Source organism: Anabas testudineus, chromosome 7 (genome assembly GCF_900324465.2).
Source record: "Anabas testudineus chromosome 7, fAnaTes1.2, whole genome shotgun sequence".
Lineage (NCBI taxonomy): Eukaryota > Metazoa > Chordata > Actinopteri > Anabantiformes > Anabantidae > Anabas > Anabas testudineus.
Genome location: NC_046616.1, coordinates 4,795,493 through 4,820,849, shown reverse-complemented (window position 1 = coordinate 4,820,849; position 25,357 = coordinate 4,795,493). Strand labels below are relative to the sequence as shown.

Here is a 25,357-nt window from a genome sequence, read left to right as displayed (position 1 = left end):
GGTGAAATGAATGCCCTTGCATGGCATTGGATTGTGTGAGAGCCTCAGCGAAATAATTCCAGCACACATGATCTTATGTGAGCCCATATAACAAAATACTAATTATTTCTATGTAGTTAACCCTTCTCTTACAAGACACACTCAAGACACACTTCAAGTTACCTTGTTTTCACTTCCTCTTCTTAACTCGTCTCGCCCATTTCCTTCACATCCTCTTTGCTGTTCTCTTCCCTTTTCCTCTCAGGGTGTTTGGTTTCGTAGCCAAGAAGCCTGGCAGCTTGGCAGAGAATGTTTGTCACCTGTTTGCAGAGTTGGACCCCGATCAACCTGCCTCTGCCATCGTCAACTTCATCAACAAGGTCATGTTGTCACAGCGCCGGTAGATGAAGACAGAGAGGAAACCAAACTCAAAGCATACAAGCAAGACACATGCAGTATTAGTAATGGGCCATGACACTAACATTATCTTTGTCAATCACTTGATAATGTTACAAAGATGTTCTTTAATCGAAAGGCAAATCTTAGTGTATTATCCACACTGAAGGTTTTTCATTTTTTTATTTCCCATTTGTTTGCGCCTCAACATTTCCCTTTCCTAAAGGTAAAGGGAAACATTTCAGCTTTCAGTAAAGAATTAGTGGATTCATACTAAGTTCAGACCGACAAAGCCATGATATACGGATTTACAACTCTTCCAAGGATGAGGAGGCTTCAAAAGAAACTTCTACAATCCACAGGGGCCTGGATCATGAAGAAATATTAGTGGGTTAGTAAACAATCTTTAGCCATAAGCAGAACTGAAGTTTTCTGGCATGATGAAGGTGGCTCACTGTTAATAGGTGAACAGTATATCACCATGCCATGTGGTTTTACGAATCCAGAGCAGGTTAAGTTTGGAGGTTCTCAAAACGTGATGAAGAGGTGTGAAAACATTTGTATACTTGATTTAACTTGCCTAAAGCCATAGAAATCAGAGAAATTATTGGTTAAATGGTGCCATTTGCTCAAGTGTAAGAGTGTAAGGCTTAGGTTCCAAATGTAATTAATTAATGTAAGTTCATGATACAGGCCCCTGGTTGAATGGTGGTTAAATACAGCTTTTATTATCATTGTCTGACTTGCGTCCAGTCAAGCGATGATGAATATACTAAAGGTAGCTTTGACGACACAGCGACGACTGTATGGAGTGGTTACAAAGAGGATTTTTTCCTTGCACTGTTTGAGGGCAACAAAGCCCTGTAAAGGTTCAATACTTATACATAACTGCATTTCAAAACAGCAGGTGTTTATATTTTGTATTGTTACAAAATCCCTTTTTTGTTTAAAAAAATAAAAGTCACCAAAGTCCTGATGATGTAATGTAGTTTCTACATCTACAGATGTTCAGGTATTCAGATGTATATAGAGCATTTTTACAGCCACTCTTGCCTTCAGCCCCCCCACAGCACTCTCAGCAGCATAACACATCTGACAATCAAGTGTTATTTTTTGTTTGTTTAGTTCTTCCACTCACATGCACTTAGGAGTGTGATCACATAATCGGAGCGAGTGAGAGATGAAGCTCTCGAATGAAAGTAAACACGAATGTGAAGTTTTTAAAACTCTTTACAAGTGTGTGAGGGGGAGGCGTGCGTGCATGTGTGTGCGTTGAGGTTTGTGTGCTGAGGGTATTAAGGCTGTTGTGTTGGGTCATGGTTACGTTCACTTTTAAAGAAATGTATGTGAAAATGGAGGAGGGGGGGAGCTAGATGGGGAAGGAAGTAGAGAGTTAAACCACACCACTGCCGTGAAATGTTTGCTTATTCACTGCTTCACATCTTGTTACCAAGTCCATTATAGAATTCATTCACTCATCTTTACTGTCAAAGAGAAGACAGACGCCTAAAGACAGACGTACTTAACCAAAGATGAAGCACTCTTGTATTAATAAGCTTATTATCTAGCTATATTTTTGTACTTACTGCCTCTTGTATTTTTACTATGCATTTGTTTAGTGCGTTTCCTCATTTGGTAAAATCCTAGAAAAACACTAGTCATCTTACAGCGATAATATATTGTGGTCTGTTTTCTTGTGGATCTCTATATTGTGTAGTAATATATTTTCACATGCAGCTATAGGACAGTGTATGAGACATTAAAAGAAGACATTTTCTTTAAGAAGAATATTATGCTATTTTGTATGCAAAAAAAGAAGAATTGAATTAAACTGACAATTATGTGGTACCTAAAGTGCTTCTGGCTCGGTGCTCGTTTTTGGGTTCATATTCACAAAGCTGCAACTAACAATCATCTTGGTTAATTATTTGGTTTAATGCATATCAGAAAAAGTCAAATGTCTTATTTTGTCCAGCCCAAAACCCAAAATTATTCATTTTCTAATGGTTCTTCTACAAACTCAACCAGCAAATCCTCATTTTAAATTTGTTTTGTTTGAAAAATGACTGCAGCGACATATCTTGTGTGCATCATTCATTTTATTTTTTAATTTACAACTCTCTTTAATATTGATATATTTTAGAACTAAGCACAAAAATATAATATATAAAAACTGGTAAAAAACTTTCAATTACAAACAACTGTCCCTTTAAAAAAAAAAAACTTAAATGACAATTGCTTTCTTCCTACTGTATTTACACAGGGACATTGTCCTTGTGACAAACTATGCAGTCCAGAGCAGACATTGCAGCAGAAAACATTTGAGGATATTCAATGAATATTTATCAACCAACACATCCTGAGGCCAAAAAAAAAAAAAACACTTATGGAAGATGCAAAGGCTGTTTGATGGTGTACATTAACATTAAGGCTAAAAACTGCAAAGGTGGGTGAGTGTATACACAGTAAATGTAGCACAGCTCATACTGGATGAGGCACGTGGGTGGTTATCTTTCAAATGTCTAACCAGGAGTGTAAATGGTAATGTAAGAAGGTTCTGAGTTTTACAGGATCAGTTAACAGACCCTCGCTGATATAGTAAAAAATTAAAAAAAACTATCTGAGAACAGTATGACCCTATAAGACACTTGTGTGAGCTGTACCTTGGATCTAACAGGAGTGTGCTTATACCTGCTGAGATGAAAACCTGAGCTGTTCATTGAAAACATCTCTGATGCGTGAAATGTTTAAATGCTTCAGAAATAGTTAAATAACACTGCAAACAGTTTTTAATAATATGCCCCAGTTTCAAGGTGCAATAACACAATCGCCAAATGATCCCCTGCATTCAATCTAAAGTAGAAACAGCAGGGCAGCTCCTTTTCTTTCTTTTTTTTTTATATATACAAAAATTTCAGCAGCATTTAGTTCAATTTTACAGTGCCAGAAGGTATTCAAGCTATGCTGAGGTTTTCTCTCCTGATGTCACAACAGCAGCAGGAACAGACAAAACTCTGCATTGTTAATTAAAGCTTTGGCAAAAATGCCATTTCTTCATTGTTAGCTAGGAATGTCGGCCATTTTCCTTAAAGAAAAGACCTTTCTCTGTCATTTGACTTGTTTCCAAAACCGGGCCACATGGAGCTGGTTGGCACCGACTCTCAATTTGCCGCTCAGCTTTCACCAGAGGAATATGTGACTCATCCTGTCAGCAACAAAACTGGCTTTTGAAACTGGTCACTCGCCTAACAACAACTGCAACAAAACAGCTTGTCTGCTGCCTCCAGGCTGCTCAACGAAAAACCAATGCAGAAATGGCTGTTGCCGTTTTAAACACAGTTTTGCAACAGTTGTGCTTTCCAGGAAAAAGCTGCATCATTTAGTGTTAACAGCAACATGATTTTTTCTACCAATTCTGTCTAAACTCAGGAAAGCACCACTAGTTACTAGAAGTTCTGTCTGCAAAAAAGAGGAAAAGTCACCCTGGAGTTTCCCCTAACTTCCTCATGGATGTTAGTGACATGGTCTTAACAGACTTCTAATACTGCTTCACTCACGAAGATGGATGTTGGAGGATGAAGAGGAGAGGTCCCTCTGATACTTAACAGTCTAGTGGTATGTGGTATTTGAACCGCAGTCTATGTAGCGATAGGCCTCGAGGCTGTTCTGCGATGTTCGCACCATGTATGAGGTTTTCACTGAGGTTCTGAAAATGGGCAAGAAGAGAGAGAGAAATAAAGTTCAAGCTGCTTCAAGCACAGTTGCCTGTCAGAATAGATTTGCTACAGACGCAAAGCACAATGTGACCACAGCAGGGATCTCAACATGGGCCTTCCCACAGCTCTCTTTCTCAGAGAAAAGTGTACAGGCAGAAAATATAGTTCAAGTGATTACAGTTGTTACAAACAAGAATTAAAACATCACAAAGAATTTAAAAAAAATTTCATAAGAGCTGCAGACAGGAAGTAACACGAAGGAAGTGGTTTAAGTGATCACTCTTATTGCCACCCAGCATGACACGCAGAAGAACTGCGTTTCTGGCTCTTTGCTGAAATGGTGCAGGTAATTAATGGCATAATTAGAGCCTCGCAAAACACTGCCCAGGTGAGAGTTTTCCAAGCACCTTTATTTGTTTGCTGTAATAATAATAATAAAAGGAACATGAAAAAATATCCCGAAGGTGAAGCATTGTCATTTTGCTTTGCTGCCTTTTCCTTAACATAACAGAGATGCTGGGAATGGGTTCAGACAGCTGTTCACACCAGACAATGGTCCAGTTAGCACAACTACTGGATATTCTTGTTTGACGTTACCACTGTCAATGGACATTGTGTTCATTCTCTTCTTCCACCAGCACTGTGAATGTTTAATGGGTGTGTTCAAAAACTTGTACTTGTTTGCGTGTAATAAACTTTGTAGAGGTGTATCTACTCAAGTAAAGAATCCATATATTTCAGAAATGCAACAGCTATAACTACAGAAAAAGAATAAATGAATAAGAATAAGTTTTTAATAAGTACTTACTGCATTAATACAACAATGTTGTGGACCTTGATGCTGGGCATGGTGCAGAAGGCACTGAAACATGCACAAAACAGAGTAGGTTTAGATTGTTAAACATAGATTTGTGTTACTGACTTTCACATAGGCTTCATACAGACTCTTTTGCTGATAAATTCTAGTGACTGTCACCAATTTTCTTAGTAAACAACAACATGTGGCCTTATTGTCAGCACATACAAATCTTAATGTTGGTAGGTGATGTGTTAAAGGGGCATTCTACAGTGAATACAGTGATTTTGAAGCTTTACCCACACTGGGGACTTCAAGTCTGGAGGATTTCTGCCACTGTATTAGTGGAGGATCATTTCAAGCCAATGAAAGTTCACTGCTGAGGAAAAAAAAACCTCTACATCTAGGATTTTATGTTACTACAAGACAGTGTTTGGAAACTGTTTGGATCAAACTTAGGCAGAGAATCAACACTTACTAGACGTAGGGGGCGCTGCTACCAATCTCCACACTGACAGTGTAGTTAGCCTGCAGAAGATTGAAATGGTAAACAACAATAAGCAAGAGGAAGTAGCTGAACAGCAAACATACAGATGTTCTATCAGCAGTGAGTCAACAGAATTACACCATGTTTAAGAGGGTTTGCCTGATAAAGTAACTCTTTCATCAACCTCAAGACATTTTATCACACATTCGTGTCAATGAACGCCTGGGCTGCACTATGACATGACATGATGTGATGTGATGTTGCTGACTGTTATTTCCAACTAAGTTCATAAAACAATAAACCAATATGCGTTTCCAGCTTTCTCAGCATCATGCAAAGTCAGTGTTTCCCCACACAAAGACTTCAGTGTGTGTGGTTTCTGCAATTTGGTGGGGAGACAGGCCTTAATACAATACTGCACACAGTACATTTATTTCTACTATTTATACTGGGCATCGTCCAGACAGATATTTCATAGAAGATTAATTCGATTAAATATCAGATGATTTAAATCACATTAAAGCAAATTCACTGTACTTCATTGTACAAAAACTGCTGGTTTTACCATGTTGACAACATCACCTGAATTACTCTTTAAGTTTCTGTTATTTTGAGTATAAGTGCATGTTGCTTTAGCACATATAGCATGCGAGTTTGTGGAGCAGAGCTGGAAACTCATATTCAAAACAGTACATCAAACAGATATGACATCCTGTAGCACATACAGCTACATCATAGAAGAGGCATTTGTTTGCATAGTGAACTCTGCACCAGGAAGCTCTGATATAGCAACCAATGAAAATGTTTATTATGTAAACCAAATATTATTTACTCAGAAGATGCATCATTCATTTAAATATACATGTAGATATAATTTCATGTATACTGAATGAATTGAATGTGTTTCCCTGTACATTTAAATTCTCTATTTCCCCTTACCTGACTCTGACTGAGTGGCAGGATGGTGGTGACGTTATTCAGCTGCCGAGTTCCAATCACAGTCTTCATGTAAAGGACCTGGCAGTTCACACTCTGAACCAGCACTGAGAAGAAGTTGGGGTTGCTGAGGTTCAGCGTGCTCTGAAAACCAAGTAAACAAGTTTAAAAGAATTAGGAAAAAGCATATAGAGATGAGTGACTTAACATTTCTTAGTGAAATCTGAATTGTGTAAGTTTTGGTATGATGAAAGTATAGCAGAAAGCCTACCGTCATGTTCATCAGGACCCTCATGTTAGACTGATCGAAGTGCACCGACACTGAGCGTATGCCACCATCTACCACTACCACCGGACGAGGGAAAAGGAAGAAGGCAACGAGCGAAGAGGCCAGGAGGCAAAGCAAAACCGACAAGACTACGTACAGCTTCCTACAACACAGACATGATGCGTTCTCTCTTTAATGTGTTGTGCAGGATACACTACTAATAGAGTAAAGCTTATGAAGATCAACTCAACGTTCTACACAATAAAGTATTGAGCAGCAAGTAAACACCATGTACAGTTTGAGCACTGACACACTGGGTGGAGAAATCCAATGTTAAAAACAAGCAACACTATCTACATCTACATAGTAGATAGTGTTTATTTACTTACGTCCTTTGTGGCTTCAACCTTTGGTCATTGTATGGGATCAGTGCAACTAGTTCATTCACTTGATCTATCAGGAAAGAAATAAAATGCCATTTATCATATTTAGTCATGTGTTCCTTTAAAATTAAATTACAACACAATACATGCAATGGAAACATGAAAAAATGCAAGATGGAGACCTGCAAGTGTGTGCTGTACATCCTAAAATACTACATTCTGGGAGTTAGACTGAGTATTCTTTGTGTACATGTACTACTGTTACACCCTTGGCTTTATTCCAAACCTTTCTCCAGGCTGAACCATAAATCCTGTGTTGGATTTCTACTCCTATTTATTTATTAAGCTGACTAATAATAATAATCAGCTGTTGCTCCTCACCTGAAGGAATTCGTCCAGTGCCTTGACACGTTGGACATGTTATGCTGTCCCTGCCGGTGAACTCCACGTACGGGAACTGGGCTATGTCCTCCCGTCTGTCGAGCCCATCCAGAGAGTCGTTGTCGAAGTCTCTGTCCTCTCCTCGCCGCCCAGAGAGCTGCCTCTCCGGGAGGAGCGTCAGGCTGCTGCCGCTTCGAGACAACCGTGTCCCCATGGCGGCTAGTCTCGGATGCGGGTGGTCGAGTTGGGGTTTCTCATCGACTACTGTCCGTCTGCAGGTGGATGAACCACTGAGCCGAATAAAATAAAAACAAACAGACTCAAATAAAAAGTTTGTGTGTTTCTCAACTCGTAATAATCAGTTTTAAATAAACATGCGGCGGTTAACGGCGGCGTCCTCAAGCTAATTAGCTAACAGTTTGCTAACAGAGACTTTTTCTAGTGAAGTTAGCTGTTGGCTGCCAGTGACTATAAGTGACTGTGACGTTAGTTGGTATAATTACACACACTTTACTTACATTTTAAACTAAATAGATCCCATGTGGCAGCAGAAAGCTGTGTTTACATCAGTCCACGCACTCGTCCGTCTGCGACTGATCTGTCACGACGATGTGTTTCCTATTGTGCTGCCTTCACGTACCCGGTGCACCGTCGGTGATCTGACTATTCCAGTAAGTGCGACTCTTCTGCGCGTTTAAGTAGAGCTCCGGGCTTTACTTAGTATTTGATTGATTGATATTTGATTGACGCTTTACAAAGAAACACAGTACAAAATAGACACATTGACATGCAAGTTAAATTTATTACTCAGATGCAGTATGGCTTTAAGCAATTAATAAACCATTTGTGATTGACATTAAATATAAAGCAATAGCAAACATTTAGCACATTGTGCTATGAACTTGAGTTGTTGTTAGTCTTTGGTATGTGTTAAATAGCCCACTAATATTTTAGAGCTAGTTTAATTCCTAACAGTCGATATGCAAAGGCAAAATATCTGTCACTGCAAAACGTAGCCTGAACGCAGCCTCTGCAGCGCACATGTGCAGAGCTTGTTGCTGCCACCTGCTGTGACAGAAGCAGAGAAATGATTAGATTAAAGGTTCCAGAAACAAAACAAAGTACTGCATTTAAACTGTGAAGAATACTCATACACCAAAATCATGCTCTGAGTGTACAAACACAATCACACGCATCCTCCTCTGTCATTCAGGTTGTCCTGCAAGTCTCCTCTTTAGCTCAGCATTCTCTCTCTGCAGCATTTTATTCTGCAGAAAAATGAGAAACCGGATTGTAAACTTTTAATAACGTAAGAGCAGGCATTAATTCCCTTTCTGTTTAGCCATTTAAAAAATAATAAGTAGAATTGACCTTATGTCTGAGTGCTTCTACTATCAGGTCTCGTCCTCCTCTGATGCTATCCTCCATCTTTGATGCTTGGAAGGCATCCCCGATAATGGAGACCAGCACGTGAGACTGAAAGATGTTAAGGGAATTCATATCTCATTTATCGATGGAACAGTATTCCATGTTGTTATTCAGTGGCAACATTAGTGGTTTCCTTATCTAATCACTTGAAAACAATCAATTGCTCCTGTGGGGATGTGTGGCGTCTGGTAAGCTCTACTAGGATTACTTACAAACTTCTTGCTCTGGAACAGATAGCAGTGGTACATGTCTGCAGCAGGGTGTCTGGCCACAAAGCCAAAAACTTTAGGTGAGGTTGGCTGGACGCCACAGAAGGAAACAGTGGAGAGAGGGCACGTGTACAACAAAAACTGAGGAAAGGGAAAAATAATGAGATGTAAAGTGACCACTGAAGGTCAAAGAAAGCTAAATGTGGAATCAAATTGTATGACTGAGAGGACGACATGCAACATGTAACTTCTGTTACACACCTTGGTTTTGTTTTCCAAAATGTCTATCCCACTGCGGGACAGGAAGAGATGGACTTTGCTCTTCTTAGCGGCCTTTTCTGAGGAGTATTTATCTGGTGTCTAGGAATGAAAGGGGAAAGAAAGGGGGTGCATTAAATGTCATGTCAACGTTTCTGTGACCAGTCGCTAATATTAAATATTAAACTTTTAAGATAAAAAGTCTGGGGATCACCAAAGTCTTTAGGAATCAACCTCCATGCACCATGAATAACTGCAGGATTTTTGTGGATCGATACAGTAGTCGATACAGTAGTCTGAGTTTGAGTCTGGACCAAAGTGATGTAGTCACAGACTACTATATACACAGATATTTCAGTCCTTTAAAATCATGCTGTTAGTTATCCTGGGTAGTGTTTTAAACGCTACCAATGACTTCGAACTGGAAGAAGTCACCCTTAGGAGAAATCTAGTTTGGTTAATTAAAGCTGCTGAGAAAAAGTCGTTTAAACTACTTTGTAAAGAATTGATCAAATTAATAAATATTATGTCATGTATAACTGCTAGTTTAATTACTGATGGAGGGAAGGAATATGTTCAATGCATTCTAAAAACAGCAGCTGTGGTTAGTGTTACAGTAATTTTCTGACCTTGATGCTCTGTGCTGCTTCATCCAGGATTTCTAGTCCGGCAGGCCGAACTACCTCAACTCGCCCAAGAAACTTCAGTGTAAAGAAAGCATGAGTGGAACAAAGTGTTTTCATTAAGAGGTATCTTCAATTAAATTAATACTGAACAAGAAAGTCAGGAAATTTGATTTAACTTTCTACAAGACCAGCTGAGCCAGTACACAAAATAGCTCAACTGCCAAAACACAACTACAGCATTATTGTTAATTTGTAAAGAATAAAAAATGGTATTTACTTTTACACGAAAGGTGATCTCATTGTCATCCTCTGAGGTGTCACTCATGTTGACACACCCAACGCTGTACCTGCTGTTTGTCACAGAAATTTCTTTACAAATAAAGGAGCAACAAAGGGAAGAGAGCAGGTTCACAGAATCAATTTAGTAAAGAAAGATGTTTAATTATTCTCACCTTTTCGTAAATATCCTGCAACCAGAGTGAACCAGCTTTTTGCTGTATTAAAAATAGATGAGTGCAAAGTCTACGGGGGTTAATAAGTAACAAATATGTCTTCCTTATTGCCCTTGCTGCCTGGAAGTTTCATGGTATTTTTATGTCCTACCTGTGGACTTGAATGAAGGCAGATACAGCATCTGTTATTTAGAGGCTTCTTTCTTGTATACAGAGTTTAATGAGAATTAACATGCAGCAGATTTAAAACTTCACTGAAAAAAAACACACACACAATAAATAACTTTCATTTGAACTGTATTTATTGTTTTTTTTACAGTGAATGCCAATTCATCAATGCTGAATCATATATATAGATCTTTAAATTAGCAAGTGCATACAATGTCAGTGTGTCAATCATAAGCTAATGAGCAGCATTATGGTCAACAATGATGATGCTGAAAATGATGACTGTGATTAAAGACAAATGAAAGGAAGCCTAAAACAGACATTTAAAATACCTGATGACACAAGATGGTTTGTAATATTTTATAACTGTAAAGCTATTCCAGACACAAGATTAAGGTTTTGGTATCAACCAAGAGCCCGAGAATAAAGACTTCACACAGTAACTGATCAGTTGTCCTATTTGTACTGTAACACCAAATGAATCATGCACCTGTATACAACCAGTGGTTCATCTGCACTACACACCAGTCACAGAAACTACTACCTGCTATGGAAATTAGGCCAGAAAGGTACATTTAGGCTCTGTCCCTCAGACACCTCAGGTCATCTTATCTGTCTGTTTTAGGCTCAGTGTAGCTGCAGATGGGGGGAGATGACAGACACAGATGGTCACTGGACTCTGAAGTGGATTGTGGATGGGTGACTGAGTGATCCCTTTCTCAGAGAGCTTTATATGAATGAGATTAGGAACAGCTGAGATGAAGAACACCATCCATTCAGACAGACACAGGTGGGAAAGAGTCTTCACTATAAGAATAACATTGAGTCCATACTCAAAAGAGTTCCCCATTTTTAAACCTTAACCATTTTCACTTGGGATAAACTGACCCACAACTGACCCCAGACCAACATATATGAGGCTCTGTTCCACCAGTTTCTATCTGTAAGGCTGGTGCGCAACACTGTCATCGTGTCTCTAGGAGTCGTTGACGCACATGCTCTCCATTGCGTTAGGCAAGTTCTGGTCTCCTCCTCCCTGCTTTTTCTTCTTTCCTCCTTCTTGTTGTTTCTTTGCTTTCTTTGACATCTCCTGATCAATAGGAGCAGGCTTGACAAACTTGATAATTTCATTCAAACCTGGAAAACGGAGAGAGATGAACAATAAATTTAAACCTCTAAATCAAAATGAATGACAAAGAAACAAAACAAAACAGAAGACACGAGTGTTCCACATGAATCAACACAGCACACACCAGATGAAAAGCCATAAGCACAGCTTACCAGGAGGCATGAACTCCCTGAGCTTCTCTGGAACAACGATGCCCTCTTCAGTTTGGTAATTCTCCAGGATGGCGCACATCACACGGGTTGTGGCACACATGGTGGCATTCAACATATGCACAAACTCTGCCTACATAATGCGTAGAGAGGGGAAGTGTGTTAGTGGGGAGATGGGCTTCAATACAACAATGCTGTGTGTAGCCAAAGACTGTCTGTATAAGAGGTATCACTCTGAAAACCTCCGTTCACTGGATGGAAGTGCATTCGCTTTCCAACAATAACTGAAGCTGCGTTAGTGTCGTGTGAACTTTCTTACCAGAAACAATATCACTTTCAAAGCTCTAATAAAATAGGTCTTGTATGCTGTATAGAGTGTAAATGTGTGATCTGTGATGTTGAGCTACAATTAAAATTGAATTTGTCTTTAAAAAATTTTGTCTTTGTGAGATGCACATCTGTGCTCACCTTATCCATCATCTTTTTGGTCTGTCCATAGCGGATGCGGAGGCGCCTGGCCTGGTAGTCTGTGCAGTTTGAACAGGAGACCAGCTCTCTAAAAGCGCCTGAGCCAGGGAACCAGGCCTCGAGATCCAGCTTCTTACTGGCTGCATGGTTCAGGGCACCTATAATGATGTGTAATAATAAGAAATTAACTGACATCATACGCAATATTTATATACACTGCCCTTATGAAAAAAAGTCAATAAGTGTCTTTACACATGACATTAAGTAAGCTGGCTAAAATAATCTTGACTGGTAAATTACTGCCTCAACAAAACACTGTTACCAAATGTTCACTAATCAGTGTGTTATTTTGCACTAATTGAAGATATTGATTGATTTTATTAGTCCTCCACCAATAAATTTGTTCCTAAACAACAAGTAAACTACAAATCCTTTTATTCTTGATTTTCACAGCAATCTTCAAACAATCCATTTTTTGCAGCCGAGTTCTAGCTTCTCTTTTCCTAAATGTTCCTCTCACAAGCCTCTCCCTAGCACCAACCTGTTTTAAATGTGTGCACTTCCATTTTTGTACGTGTATTTTGCCTAATGTACCCCATTCTTGAGACGTTGTAATTAAAAAACACAAAACAAAAAACTATCGCACAGTGTTTAAGTCTAAAAAACAGCTGTAAGAATGTTCAATTTCACAGTGTGATATCAGCACAGTGTGTGTGTCGCACTTACCAGAGACGATGTTCACAATGCGATAAGGAATTCCTAGTGACTGGTAGAACTCTTCTGCTGTGTCGATCATCTCATCAAACATCTCCCACGATTTGCCGTCATGAGGGGAGGCATAGACAAACTGTTCAATCTATAAGGATAGAAAGAGGAAAAGGTTATGGATCATTCTCTCAAGCTACTTGTGTGTTTCACAAATAGTCGTTGGCTAGAAATTTGAATTTTAAGAGTTAAAGTGACCATTTATTTATTTAAACCTTATTTAAACCATATTTCACTTTACCTTCTCAAACTGGTGCACTCTGAAGATCCCACGAGTGTCTCGGCCATGGGAGCCCACTTCCTGTCTAAAGCAGGTGGAGAAGCCAGCGTAGCGGATGGGCAGTTCTTCAGGTTTAAGCCATTCTTCCCTCAGGAAAGCTGCGATGGGCTGTTCTGAGGTGGCAATGAGGTACTTCTCATCTATGGAGTTGTCATCTGACTTCTCACTGCTCTTACCAATCACCTGATGTGGACATACAGAGATGGAGGGGAAAAAAGCAATAGACAGAAATCAACATCTGTATTTGCAAGAATGAATGAAATGAAAAAAGTGTTAAAGTACTTTAAGCCCCAATGTAAAAAAAAGTATACAATGTCCTCTTTTTAAAACCAACTACAGTTAACTACAAAGCCACATATATACTTATTGTATCGTATATATGTGTATGCAATTGCATGCAAAATCATATAAAATTTTTTAATTCATTTTTAGTGTGTTGAATTGTTTTCCCACTGTTCTGATAAAGACAACATTTTGATCTGTGGGACATTACTGAGTATTTTAAGCATGTTCTGCACTGGAAGATAACCTTTTCTTGGAACAACACGGTTCAAAGGCTGAAAACTATTTATGTGAAAGTGTAACGCTGCCCTCTTTGCTCGGGCTTCAAGATGGCATTGTCACAACACATTACATCACCAGAATTACATGGACATCTATACATCTCATTGTAAATCCATGGTAATAACGTAGTTATTATTCAATTCCCACACTTCTAAAAATAATTGAATTTCATTCTCATACTGCTCAATGTTGTAGCATACAGTAACTACAGTACACTGCTATGACATGACCTTGCTAAGTTAAAAGTTAAAGAATGCAGTAAAAGGCTCTGTACCTTGTAAAGCTCTTCATCAAACTGGCTGAGCTGGGCGACTTCCTGCATGACCTCTTTCCTCATGAAGAAGGGTGTGTAGAGCATGGTGTATTTCTTGCTGTAAAGGATCCTTAAGGCATAATTAATAAGAGCCTGCTCCAGGAACACCAGTGGTCCCTGAACATAAGAGAGGAGAGGAATACTGCTGAGTGACTGATCTCTTGATTTACAAGTGCTAGTTCACACTGAATTATAAGTTTCTGTGCTGCATGTGTGTCCATACATGTGATGGAGCTTATCTGTGAACTCACCTTCAAAAAGTATCCTCTACTTCCAGCCACAACAGCTCCCCTCTCTCCATCAAAACCATCAATCATAACCACCAAGTCAACATGGGAGTACTTCTTCTGGACATCGCAGTCCCCCCATGTACGTTCCACTTTGTTATCTGCATCCTGTCAAGAGGAAATGTGTGATTTTAGAGATATAGTAGATTAAATATAAAAAGAAGAAGTAGATTAGTCTATAGACAAAAATACATTAATTTGACAACAGATAACAGTTGTCTAGTTCATGCGAGAATCAAATAATACTGTTTATTTGACCACTGTGAACTGTATCATTGGGTTTTAAACCTATACAAGACATAGTTAGACATCTTCCTTTTTGCTTAGAGTTATGGGAGTAGATTGAGAACATGTTTATAACTGTATGATAAATATGTAGTTAGAATCAAGAAATAATTAACTTAGCATTAAGACCAGAAAGACGCTTAATGGGTAGCATGAATGTGGCCACAGCAAGAGGGTTAGACATTTCCCATCTTTATGCTAATCAGCTCCTGACTTTCATTGTTACAGTGGCATCAATCTTCTCACTTCACGTCTGCAAGAAAAAAAGTAAGCAAGCCTATATCCCAAAATGGCAAACTATTCCTTAAAAATAAAATATCAGCATCAGCAAGTGGACAAAAACATAAATGCCTTGGAATTTGGACCTTTTTGAAATAAATGTTTTCTGGGGAAAACAATAAATTATCATTAGCTGTAGCAATTCACAAACATCACAGATACACACCACAATCACTAAAGCTATTCCTGTTTTCATTTTCAGACTCGATCCCACAACCAGTGTTTATGGCACTCATGGTTTCACATTATGTGGTCATTAAAGTGGAAGCCTATTCCTTACTCATATGCAGCATCTAAAGGTGACATCTTAGATGTAAGCAATGTAGAATTAAACTTAGAATTCCAAGTAATGTATAATAAAGAGACAGGATGGCAAGAGGCCACTCGACCCACCTCATCATTGCTGATGGGTACAGAAGGGTGCAGAAGGTTGCCGATCTCCCTCAGGTATTCAAAGCGCTCTGCCTCTAGCTTTATCCTCTCACTGTCAGTTTTCACCACTGCCTCGTCCACCAATAAACGCACCTTCTTGATTTGTGTGACTGTCAATGCCTGAGACAGAAAAATGCAGAGATGCAATATAAACATACAAACAAGTTAAGAGAAACCATGGCAGAAATTGCTAATCTTGCAGTTATCTCTGGCTTCAAGCACTGAAAGCACAGACAGTCCTACCGATAGCGTTTCCGCTGTTAGGGACTCCAGGTTCTGTGCATCTTCGGGTAAAGACTCATCATCTCCAACAGGCTCCTTTTTCTAAAATCACAAGATTAAAAAAAGTGTTCAAAGAGACAAACTGAAACAACAACAACAACAACAAAAAAAACAACACAAAACTGAACCTCTCTCGAGAACTTCTGCATCCTTACCTTCATTTTCTCTCCAATGCTCTTGCTGCAGAGGTTCTTTGCTTTGTTGAGGTTGTCTGCAGTGAAGCGGCCTGTTATGGTGTAAATCACAGTCAGTGACAAGCCCTTTGGGACTGTGCTAACCCTCATGAGGTCATGAGGGCTGGCGACCTGGTGACAGCTGTTGCTGCTGTTGTCAACAACAACTCACCAACATTATGACAATGATAAAAATGTAAATAAACTATCACTGGCGCTTGAGTAGTGACAACAACGTGCAGACCAGAATGACACTGTGTGTAGCTGCACTGCAGGGCGAGGTTGACTTCTCGTATTGTTGGCTGAGATTGCATCAGATTGCACGTTACCCGGCATCGCTAAGCTAACCCAGTACTAACGTTAGCTAACACTTCCTTTTAGCTGTACTTAGCGATAAAATGAATAAGAGGTGGTTAACAAGAGCTTGGTATATCTTAAAGTTAATAAGAGGCCTGACATTAAGTAAGTGTGGTGATGTTAGCTAGGTGGAGGATAACCATATGGCTCAGTTGGACTCGTTGAATGCTGATAGCTATGCTAACGTTAGCGTGCTCTAACCTTTCTGCTGTGAAATATCATACCAGACTCCATTCAAATCTACTCTAAATTATTGACTTGTACAATGTATTTTTATATCCTGTCACAAATAATGTGTATTATTATGTATGACATGAATATAATACAGGACACTTTATTTACTATTCCACCAGTTAATTCATTGCAATGATTCGTAAAGTCAGTCCACTGCAGTACAGCGTTGGCGACCAGTTTCCACTGCAGTGGTAGTGCCTATAAGTGACGTTAGCATAAGTAAATCTACTATAAAAGTACATTCTTAAGAGGTATTTCTGAAAACCAAACGCACCGAATGGAGGAAAGAGTCCTAAAAATGACATAAATATTTTAATGCCCCACACAGGAGATAACAGTAGGCTATATACGCATATTAACAGTGAAAACGGGACGATTTTAAATGGAGTCCAGTGCAGAATACCCTGACGCTATGCTAACATGAGCATCATTAGCCACCATGCTAATATTAGCTGCTACGGCAGGGACAGCAGAAAAAAGGGCGCTTACATTTTCTCCACTCTGTATCTGCGGCGACGAGTTTGTCAACAAGTGTTACATCTTTAAATCTCTTCCTCTGAGTCTCACGGACGATCTCTGGATCGCCGCCTTTGTCGGTCCGAAACAGGTCCAAATCGAGCACCATCTTTCCACGTTGTCTGTCACAGAAGCCGAACGAGCGTTCAACGATGACGCGGCCACTCGGGTTGCCAGATCCTGTTTTTCAAGTAACTAAACCTCATATTTTGGCTTGTTCCGTACGTTTGTTAATTGTTATAAATATCAAAGCAAGTTATCTAATCACACATTGCATTCTAGTTCATTTTTATTAGCTTAATTTACCTAAACGATTTAATAAACACACATTTAAAGATGTTAACTTCTAGTCTGGCAACCTACAGCTGAAGTAGCCTTTTGTATTGCTGTGTTCAAGCAGTCACAAAACTTATTTTCATTTTACTTTATTTGAGTAGATTTTTTTTTACAAAAGTACAACAGATTGGCACATGTATAAATAAACTGAAAACATGCATGTATACACTGTTTGTTAAGGTAAACAATCTCACAGAAGAACATCAGTAACTTGTGTGATAGTATGCCTAGTAGTGTAACAGTTCATTTATGTACATTATTCATTATTCATTTGATATTAACTCTATAATGACAAGAAAATAAGCAGAATATTTCTGACAAATGCATTTGTACATGTATCGACCATTTCACACATTACTGGGCCCATTGCTTTTAACAAATCCTTCCTGTAGACACATATATTGGATGAAGCATGTTAACACAAGGTCAAAGTGCACAATTGCTGTCAATGCAGCCCAGCTGAGGCAGATTAGTGGTTAGTTGATGCTCAAGAGCATATCAGCATAGAGTGTAAATGTACCAGTCACCCTCCAGCTGTTAGCTCACAGCTGCCAAACCGCATGCTATCTGGTCAAGTATGGAACCAGCAAGTTTGCTGCTATCATCCTGAGGATCGCCATTAAGTAGAAGTATATGGATTTCTTTTCTTTGGGTTTAGTCCCCGTCCTCCACAGAGTGATCCCTTTTTACCCTCATTGCCATCCCAGCCTCATAGATGGCACACTGCAGAGCTGCTCCAGCTGGTAAAGTTTTAAAACCTTCCTCTGAGATGTGATTTATCTTCAGATAACCCCCCGGCCTGTGCAGAGCCACTCCATGGAGGTGGGAGAAGAGCAGTGGTAAGTCACTTGTCAGCACATAGTGAGGTATCAGCCTCAGCTCAGTGGGGATGTCTGTTTCCTCAGAGTACTCAAAAATGGCTGCCATGTATTTGGACAGGTCCTGGCCTCTAGCTTTGGCTCGGCACACCTCCGCCCCAATAATTTGGATGACTGCATCTGAGCTAAAAGAGTCGGTCCCAAAGTTCGCTTGCTCATCTTCGTCGTCACCCTCAGGCTCTGGAGGCTCAGGTCTGTGGTTGAGTCCCCAAGAACAGATCACTAAAACAAAATCACTTTCTCTGATCTGTCGGCAGTTCCAGGCCATACTGCCCTCCTCAGCCACGCTCAAAGAGTCCCACAGGTCCAGGCAAACCTGGGAAACAACAAGAGAACCGTTTTTTATGAATAGAACAAGTAAATTAGCACCTTGACAAATATCTGATTTATCTTCTAAGACATAAACCATTTACTATAAATAGAAAACTTGTTGCCAAATTTGAAGTTTTACATTTTTAGCCATTAAGTATGACCCTACCTGAGTAGCCATGTACTGCTGTATGAAGGCTCCTAACTGCATGACGGCTTTGACATGTGCAGGGCCATCATTGCTGCTGTAGCAAATCAGAAGACGAGGAGGGCTCGAACTGCTTCTGGGCAATGACACCACTTCCTCTTGAGTCTCGCTGTCTTGATGCTGCCCGATAATATCTGAAGGTATGATAGGAGAAAAGAATTTGGTTGTTTTTCACATTAAACTAGAAAGACAGACTGCAGGTACACATTTAGTTTGCCTTTGCACCTGGTTTTATGTCAAGTTTCCTCATCTGCAGTGAGGGCCTCCTCCTGGTGAGAACAGCCAGGGGGACTACAAGTAGGATTACCACAGCCAGGCACAGAGGAAGAATCAGAGCCAAGGAGGGAGTGACAGAGAACTGCAGGGCACCTGCTGAGGAGGTTGCATGTGATTACATGATACATCAGTGACAAATCTTAATGGAACAACTGGACATTCAGGAAAGGCATGTGTCAGCATTTGTGCTACTGAGAAATAAATAAGAGGAATAATAACATCACATTTATGTTTTAATTATGAAGACAGAATTGGGAGTAGATATATCTCCACATGTCTACAAGAAAAACTAAGGACAGGTTTGAGTAACAGCTAATATAATACTTTGTGATTGCGTTCCCCCTACCTTCCTGAGTGTGCAGGACAGAAACATTGAATATTTTCCTCACTGCATCCACCTCATTAGCTGCAATCTGTGACACGAGAAATGCTGAGAGTGAAACTTCTTGACCATTAAAACTGTACTTGGCTTAATGAACCTGTGTTAATGGAGTTTTTAGCCACTTGAGTGCAGAACCTACAGATTTAACACAACATTGACTTGTTAAACAATTGCTATACATAATGAACATGTGAGCAAAGGGTAATCGTTTGCCCATTTATTTAGCAGACATTAATCAACATTTGCATTAGTGGGAACTAAACTTAAGTACATAAGTGTTATAATTTTTTGTTTTTTTTTTACCTCACAAGTGTAATTGATTCCTTCTTTGAGCTCATACAGCTGGTAGCTGTGGTGAGTTTTGTTTTCGGTGAAAGTCTAAGGAAATATAATTACTAGGGTTAATACAGTTGTTAATATAAATTATCTGATACCTCTGTGAATGTAAGTAAGGCATTTACTCAAATGAAAATAAAGAACAGCTAACTAAACATAAAGCTGCAGAAGCCGAAACCACTCACAGGTGTTATGTCTGTGTATTGTTTCGTGCCTTTTGCATAACACATGGAGAAGTAGCTCCTGATGCCCAGGTTTGGAGGAGCCAAGTTAAAGGTCACAGTGATGGTGGTCCCTTCCTGCTCGACCGCAACATGTTTAGGGTACCAATCTGCAAACACACCATACAATACAAAAATTTGTAAAGCTGCTTATAAGAAGAAGCATTTGATCACAACATGCATTGTTGTTTAAAAGCGAGAAAACAGTTTCTCTCACCTTTTTTGCACTGCTCAAGACCATTCTTCTCTGCACATGCTGCAGAAACATATTATCACCACATTATAAGTTTATATTTCCATAAATTCACTTCTGTTTTTACTGAACGATACATGTAGAAAGGTGCAATGGACTAGGAGCACATGCTTCCGGATGAGCATCATATTCATGCAGCTATCACACTATGTATGCACTGAAGGTGTCAGAAAAGTTCAAACACAAATTTATGTGTGTGTGTTTCTTATGAGACAACATCTAGTCATAACTTAAAGCTCCATTACAGCGTGTGGAGAAAATCTTGCTGTGGTAGAACCTCTCCCACTCCTCGGGGACTGGTAGAGCCATGACAGTGACAGCATACTGGGACCCAAGGGAGAGGCCAGGGAAAGGGTCTGACGTGTAGACCTGCAGAATACAGCAAGTTGTGACCTTGGTTTTCTTTAAACACACTGCACACTTCACCTACAGGGTAAGATATAGTTTCTGCTTGTTTATTACCATTAAACATAATATCTAGGAAGAACACGTCCTACCCTTTGAGCATGTGAGGCTGAGAGGGAGACATTACGGTGAAAGAGAAAGAGTTGACAAGCAACACTATAGCCTCCCAAAGCCTGGAGGGACACCTGAAAGCCTCGCAAGAAGGAAATTCCTGCAGTAAACAAAAAAGGGATATCAGTGAAATCAGTGTCATGGACTCAGTGTCAATCTATCATCCCTGCTGTATGTCCAGTAGTGTCCAGTGTCAAATACAGTTCAGTGCACTGTCTCATAAGCTTTAAACATGAAAGCTTGTTACACTGTCACTTGTCAGACATGTTATATCAACAGAGCAGGTTCTCATACTAAGCATTCTCCAGTGACAAGGCATATCTATACCATCCAATAAATAATCCATAATTGTATGTAAAATCCTATTTACTATGGAGGCGGTTCCTCCTGTCCCCAACAGCTTCATGCAACTGTACACAGAAAAGAAGAGCATGTAATTATCTCAAACCATGTCAACATACCAAAGTAACTGGGCTTCCAGGAAACAACAATGGTGTCAGATTCGGGGTTTGGCTCATGCACAAACTCAACTTTCACATCATTTGGTGCTTGGACATAGTGCTGACAGATTCTGGGGTCTTCTTTTCCCAGCAGCTCAAAACATGGCCATGGAATACAACCTGAACAAAAGTAGCAAAAAAAGTTTGAAGTGTTTCTGTGGAGGCATTTTCTGTATATTATCATGAGCTCTGTGAGCCTATACTTAGTAATGCTAGTGAGTCAGCATGTCAATCATGGCACTGCTAAAATTCTGACCCCTAGGTGGCACTAGATAAAACATAATGGTTTAGTAAGATTACCTACAATGAGTATTACAGCTAATTCTTGGGGCAACATTAACATCTAGAAATTCCACTCAGATGTCAGGGGAGTTCAGGGAATCACCACCATCCATTCATCCTGTGCTGTCCCTAGAGTCTATGTGACAGACTCAGGTAAAGCTAATTAGAGCTGATCCTGTTGGGCTAAATGTTGAACCCTGCATATCTGTGATCTGTACACTAAAGGCAGAGTCAGCTAAATATTTGAAATGCAATTACAAGGTTTTACATTTCATTTTTTTTGAGATTTGACATTTGTTCTGTGCACAAGCATTCTCAACAATGACAGCTGGCCTTGCTCATATTCATATTTGCTTTTAGGGCTGGTTTGTCTTCAAATTCTAATAGGAAATGCAAACAATGTCATTCATGTTATGGACAGGCAAGCTAGATACCCCGAGGGTGCAAATGAAACAGCAGCTCGTTTCTGACAAATGCATGCTCTAAGCTTCAAACAGATTATCTGTGTAATTAGTAAACGGAGTCATTTATAATGCCAAGATTTGCAGGTAATCATACTTACTTCCAAATGCTTTGAAGGCGTTAAAACCTAAAACCTCTTTGACATCATCTCTGGTTATCCTGCAGTATTCACACCCAGGTCGTCCCTGCAGAGGAAAAAGTAACAATGACTTATATATAATAAGCAGCAATATGCAGCAACACTATTTTTGTTTTTAATTACTTTCATCTTTTATTCTGTTTTGGCTTTCAATGCTGCATTAAAAAAAAGAGTTCCTTTACATCTTCACCCCCGTATGCTACAACTAGACATTGTACATAATATTTACATGGATATATTACTCCATGCTTCATCTACACTGATATCCCATACAGGGGGAATCCTAAATGTTAGAAAGCACAGGTCTGTTTCTGAACTGTGTCTTTGTAAAATGTGGTTCCAGTTAACAGGATCAGCTGCTGCTGGACAGTAAAAAATAAATAACAACAAGCCTGTTACTTCTAATACACTGTACTAGTGAATAGGTATTTATAGAATTCCCAAACATGACTTGCAGATTTAGAGACAATAACTACAGAAGACTAACAGGTGAAAAAACTGAGCGAAGGAGAAATTCTGCAGTCGCCTCTGGTACTGGAGAGACGGTGAGAGAGTGTTGCCATTCATACAATACTAATTAAACTCACAAGATAAGTAACAGCAATCAGGTTTTAATAACCGAAATACATTCCTGCACGCAGGCGTATGAGCAATCATAACAAACAATGCATTACACAAAGAAGTCTCCACTGACACGGTCACAATGTGGGTGACATATACAGAACACATAGATGACCACAGTCCAGAGAGTCACTTTGTTTAAGGGAATTTACTCACACACTCAAATACTGAAAACAACAAAAAATGCCAATACCCTGAGAAAAAAAAAAAAGATTTGTACTTGAATTACCACATTGTGGTTGAATGCCTCCGTCAAACAATCACCTTGCACTTTACATGCATGCATGTCTGTCTAATGACTTTATGCATCAGTCAAAGGATATGCTCCATCAAACTGCCACTAGACACACAGATGTGGACAAAACGTGTTGGTATGCGTCCACAAAAACAGAAGAATAATAAATAATTATATGACAAATTTAGAATCCTATAAAAGATAATGTATTAATAGAAATTATAACTTTCAAACCAGCTGTGCCCTGAAATTAGCACCACTTGTCTTAAATCTTGCAAACATGTTATTCAGACATCTCACTGCACATGGACCACAGAATGCAAGAAAGAGAGTTGTCTGAGGAGATCAGATGAAAAGTTATAGATCAAAAAAGATAATTAATGCAAAAGGTAAACAAAGACAGGGACAGCTTCCAAAGAGATATAAGTTTCAGCTTCACGAGTGTCTGATTGCACGACTGGTCGCTTTCTGAGTGAAAAATAAAACAGACACAAGTCAGTCAAACTTAAAAAAAGAAAAAGAAGATACGGGTACCTACGGTAGGGGACATGGAAGTGGCTTGGCTGTGTTTGGTGCTTTGAATCTGTGCACGCCACAATGAAGTCTCAAGACTATCAAGGAATTCTGAAGCAAAATGTACTGTGCTGTAAGAAAAAACACAGCTGAAAGCACCATGAATGAATAAAAACTAACTAACGATGGACTTTTCGGATGTGGCTTTCTATGGGCCCAGATCTGAATCCTATTTTAAAAAAGACACTATCTGTGGAAAGAAATTAAGTATGGCGCCTGGAGAAGCAGAACAGAAGGGATCCAAACTATCCGTTTGCACTTGTTTGCAGTGATTCCTTCTAAAGGTTGTGCAACAAAATATTACGGTAAAGATTTGTTTTAGTGACCCACATTTTCTGTACATGAATGTTACCCATCATAACCAAGATAACATCTAAAGCATTCATCTGTTAGTCATCTGATTTATGACAAGACAGCTGCGTATTATACAGTATAACGTGGAAATTGCTCTTCTTAGAATACATAATGGAACTCCAAAGCATGCATGTTAAAAATAACCCTACTGTATTTATAATCATGTGTTGCACAAGACACTGTGTAACAGAACATTTGGAACTTAATGTCCCTAAAATCTCAGAGTCACAATTATCCTGTCAGAGGCGATTCTAACTTGTACGACCCCCTGAGTGGACTCTTCAGTGCTGCAAAAAAACGGTTCGCCATTCTGCTCTAACTTTAAAGGAGCACCACATCCAGAGCCTTAAGAAAGTGTAGAAAGCTTTTGATAATTGGCTGGTAACTTAACATGGTCATCTAGAGAAATGAGAAACTATTGCCTATTGTAAAATCTACTTAACAGAAACAGACTAATTATAACATCTAGACAGACACAAACTAAACTGAACGACAGCTTCTGAAAACTGACTTTTCTTGCCTTATTTGAAGACATCAGGTAAGTCTGCTTAGCAACTGTAAGGTTAATAGGGCAGCCTGTAGCAAGTTTCTTTAACTTGGTAGACAGGACAGGATTTGATGAGCTTTGAAACCACAAAATACCAGAAAACAAATAAACCCATATAAACCTATCTATCAGCTTACTGAATTAAGAAAATAAAAACAGCCGTAACAGAATGATTTAATGTTAGAACCAGTTTTATCCTGTCAAGGTTCCAGCTCTATCAGACATAAAACCACAAACATAAAGTTCAGGTCTGAGCAGCTCCTCGACTGCACAAGTAAACAGATGCACCTGGCGGGGCTTAATGCAACGAGAACCTCACCAGCAGCAGTAGTTCAGGTCAGCTGTGGTTTTAATAGTTAGTTACCACTCACATCAAGATGAGCGAAGTGTTTTAAATACACTGGAGCACCTGCAGCAAATGTGTTTGTTTACTTAACACATCTGTAGCAGTAGTCCTGTAGGTTGGAAATCTGGCCTACCTGTCTGATACAGTCCAGACTGCAGTGCTGAGGTGTGATGGCAGCTGCTGAGACATCATCCTGAGCCCAGAGTGGCTGACCAAGCGACAAGAGCTGGTACAAAACAACAAGTGCTCTCCACATGCTGCTACAGCCAACAGGACATTGTTCCACAGCGAGCACCAAACCTCGGAGTCACAAAAAAAAACACTCTCTCACGCACTCTCCGGACTAAACAGCTGTCAGAAGCCACCACTCACTGTGAAATGTGATGATGTGCACAAGTGACAGGAACCTGAGAGGAGGAGAGAAAGTCGATGAGGGGAGTGGCACCCTCAGGGTACGGGTGGAGGTGCAGCCAGCGATCTCGCTGTGCATGTTTTAACAGTTATGATGCCAGAATTCTTTAGGAATGGGAGGCGCATGTCAGGTTTCAAATGCAATTTACATTTAATAGCTAAAGGCGAGAAACAAC

General features: G+C 39.6%; 5 protein-coding genes across 12 annotated transcripts in view; 1 reads left to right on the top strand and 4 right to left on the bottom strand.

The window, feature by feature from the left end:
* Positions 1-2,229, top strand: part of tns2a (tensin 2a) — a 38,756-nt gene extending 36,527 nt beyond the window's left edge. For all 6 annotated transcript variants that reach the window (XM_026368803.1, XM_026368801.1, XM_026368802.1 and 3 more), the window contains one exon: positions 245-2,229. In XM_026368803.1, coding sequence (XP_026224588.1) covers positions 245-383 — 139 coding nt within the window. In that variant the 3' untranslated portion in view covers positions 384-2,229. The remainder of the gene's footprint in view (positions 1-244) is intronic.
* A 1,025-nt stretch (positions 2,230-3,254) lies between these two features.
* Positions 3,255-7,997, bottom strand: tmem106c (transmembrane protein 106C). The gene is made up of 8 exons (XM_026368970.1): positions 7,861-7,997; positions 7,343-7,632; positions 6,968-7,031; positions 6,582-6,741; positions 6,314-6,454; positions 5,366-5,415; positions 4,900-4,953; positions 3,255-4,081 (listed from the first exon to the last, which is right to left on the bottom strand). Exons 2-8 carry the CDS (start codon positions 7,554-7,556, stop codon positions 3,985-3,987), a joined length of 780 nt encoding a protein of 259 aa, XP_026224755.1. The 5' UTR covers positions 7,557-7,632; positions 7,861-7,997; the 3' UTR covers positions 3,255-3,984.
* Positions 7,998-8,129: 132 nt separating this feature from the next.
* Positions 8,130-10,379, bottom strand: LOC113167706 (PTB domain-containing engulfment adapter protein 1-like). Of its 2 annotated transcripts, none has more exons than XM_026368515.1 (7): positions 10,316-10,379; positions 10,141-10,213; positions 9,867-9,938; positions 9,241-9,339; positions 8,983-9,120; positions 8,714-8,818; positions 8,130-8,610 (listed from the first exon to the last, which is right to left on the bottom strand). In XM_026368515.1, the coding sequence occupies exons 2-7, from the start codon at positions 10,186-10,188 to the stop codon at positions 8,548-8,550; spliced, it is 525 nt and encodes a 174-aa protein (XP_026224300.1). In that variant the 5' UTR covers positions 10,189-10,213; positions 10,316-10,379; the 3' UTR covers positions 8,130-8,547. The 2 variants fall into 2 exon arrangements, with proteins under 2 accessions (XP_026224300.1, XP_026224301.1); XM_026368516.1 differs by having other exon boundaries at positions 10,141-10,232; positions 10,316-10,364.
* A 220-nt stretch (positions 10,380-10,599) lies between these two features.
* Positions 10,600-17,105, bottom strand: sars1 (seryl-tRNA synthetase 1). The gene is made up of 11 exons (XM_026368856.1): positions 16,970-17,105; positions 15,872-15,942; positions 15,678-15,758; positions 15,396-15,554; positions 14,403-14,546; positions 14,113-14,268; positions 13,236-13,457; positions 12,956-13,085; positions 12,230-12,387; positions 11,765-11,894; positions 10,600-11,620 (listed from the first exon to the last, which is right to left on the bottom strand). The coding sequence occupies exons 1-11, from the start codon at positions 17,103-17,105 to the stop codon at positions 11,460-11,462; spliced, it is 1,548 nt and encodes a 515-aa protein (XP_026224641.1). The 3' UTR covers positions 10,600-11,459.
* Positions 17,106-17,464: 359 nt separating this feature from the next.
* On the bottom strand, positions 17,465-25,141 carry si:ch211-207e14.4 (interleukin-17 receptor D). 2 transcript variants are annotated; one of them, XM_026367099.1, is made up of 12 exons: positions 24,904-25,141; positions 22,056-22,140; positions 21,173-21,331; positions 20,693-20,811; positions 20,441-20,564; positions 20,160-20,198; positions 19,907-20,052; positions 19,689-19,763; positions 19,350-19,416; positions 18,953-19,099; positions 18,689-18,861; positions 17,465-18,526 (listed from the first exon to the last, which is right to left on the bottom strand). In XM_026367099.1, the coding sequence occupies exons 1-12, from the start codon at positions 25,024-25,026 to the stop codon at positions 17,987-17,989; spliced, it is 1,797 nt and encodes a 598-aa protein (XP_026222884.1). In that variant the 5' UTR covers positions 25,027-25,141; the 3' UTR covers positions 17,465-17,986. The 2 variants fall into 2 exon arrangements, with proteins under 2 accessions (XP_026222884.1, XP_026222885.1); XM_026367100.1 differs by having other exon boundaries at positions 18,953-19,096.
* Between the last annotated feature and the right edge of the window lie 216 nt (positions 25,142-25,357).

What these genes read in the sequence shown, in the direction of transcription:
- tmem106c (XM_026368970.1), bottom strand. Translation starts at nt 7,556, where the DNA reads ATGGGGACACGGTTGTCTCGAAGCGGCAGCAGCCTGACGCTCCTCCCG. An exon ending in GGGTCCTGATGAACATGACG is followed by an intron (nt 6,455 to 6,581) that starts GTAGGCTTTCTG and finishes CTTGGTTTTCAG; the next exon opens with AGCACGCTGAACCTCAGCAA. An exon ending in TGCCACTCAGTCAGAGTCAG is followed by an intron (nt 5,416 to 6,313) that starts GTAAGGGGAAAT and finishes AATCTTCTGCAG; the next exon opens with GCTAACTACACTGTCAGTGT.
- LOC113167706 (XM_026368515.1), bottom strand. Translation starts at nt 10,188, where the DNA reads ATGAGTGACACCTCAGAGGATGACAATGAGATCACCTTTCGTGTAAAA. An exon ending in AGATCACCTTTCGTGTAAAA is followed by an intron (nt 9,939 to 10,140) that starts GTAAATACCATT and finishes TTTACACTGAAG; the next exon opens with TTTCTTGGGCGAGTTGAGGT. An exon ending in AAGCAGCACAGAGCATCAAG is followed by an intron (nt 9,340 to 9,866) that starts GTCAGAAAATTA and finishes TTTCATTCCTAG; the next exon opens with ACACCAGATAAATACTCCTC.
- sars1 (XM_026368856.1), bottom strand. Translation starts at nt 17,105, where the DNA reads ATGGTGCTCGATTTGGACCTGTTTCGGACCGACAAAGGCGGCGATCCA. An exon ending in TACCCATCAGCAATGATGAG is followed by an intron (nt 14,547 to 15,395) that starts GTGGGTCGAGTG and finishes TCCTCTTGACAG; the next exon opens with GATGCAGATAACAAAGTGGA. An exon ending in GTAGAGGATACTTTTTGAAG is followed by an intron (nt 14,269 to 14,402) that starts GTGAGTTCACAG and finishes TCTTATGTTCAG; the next exon opens with GGACCACTGGTGTTCCTGGA.
- si:ch211-207e14.4 (XM_026367099.1), bottom strand. Translation starts at nt 25,026, where the DNA reads ATGTGGAGAGCACTTGTTGTTTTGTACCAGCTCTTGTCGCTTGGTCAG. An exon ending in CAGCCTCACATGCTCAAAGG is followed by an intron (nt 20,565 to 20,692) that starts GTAGGACGTGTT and finishes TGTATTCTGCAG; the next exon opens with GTCTACACGTCAGACCCTTT. An exon ending in GAATCAATTACACTTGTGAG is followed by an intron (nt 19,417 to 19,688) that starts GTAAAAAAAAAA and finishes CTCGTGTCACAG; the next exon opens with ATTGCAGCTAATGAGGTGGA.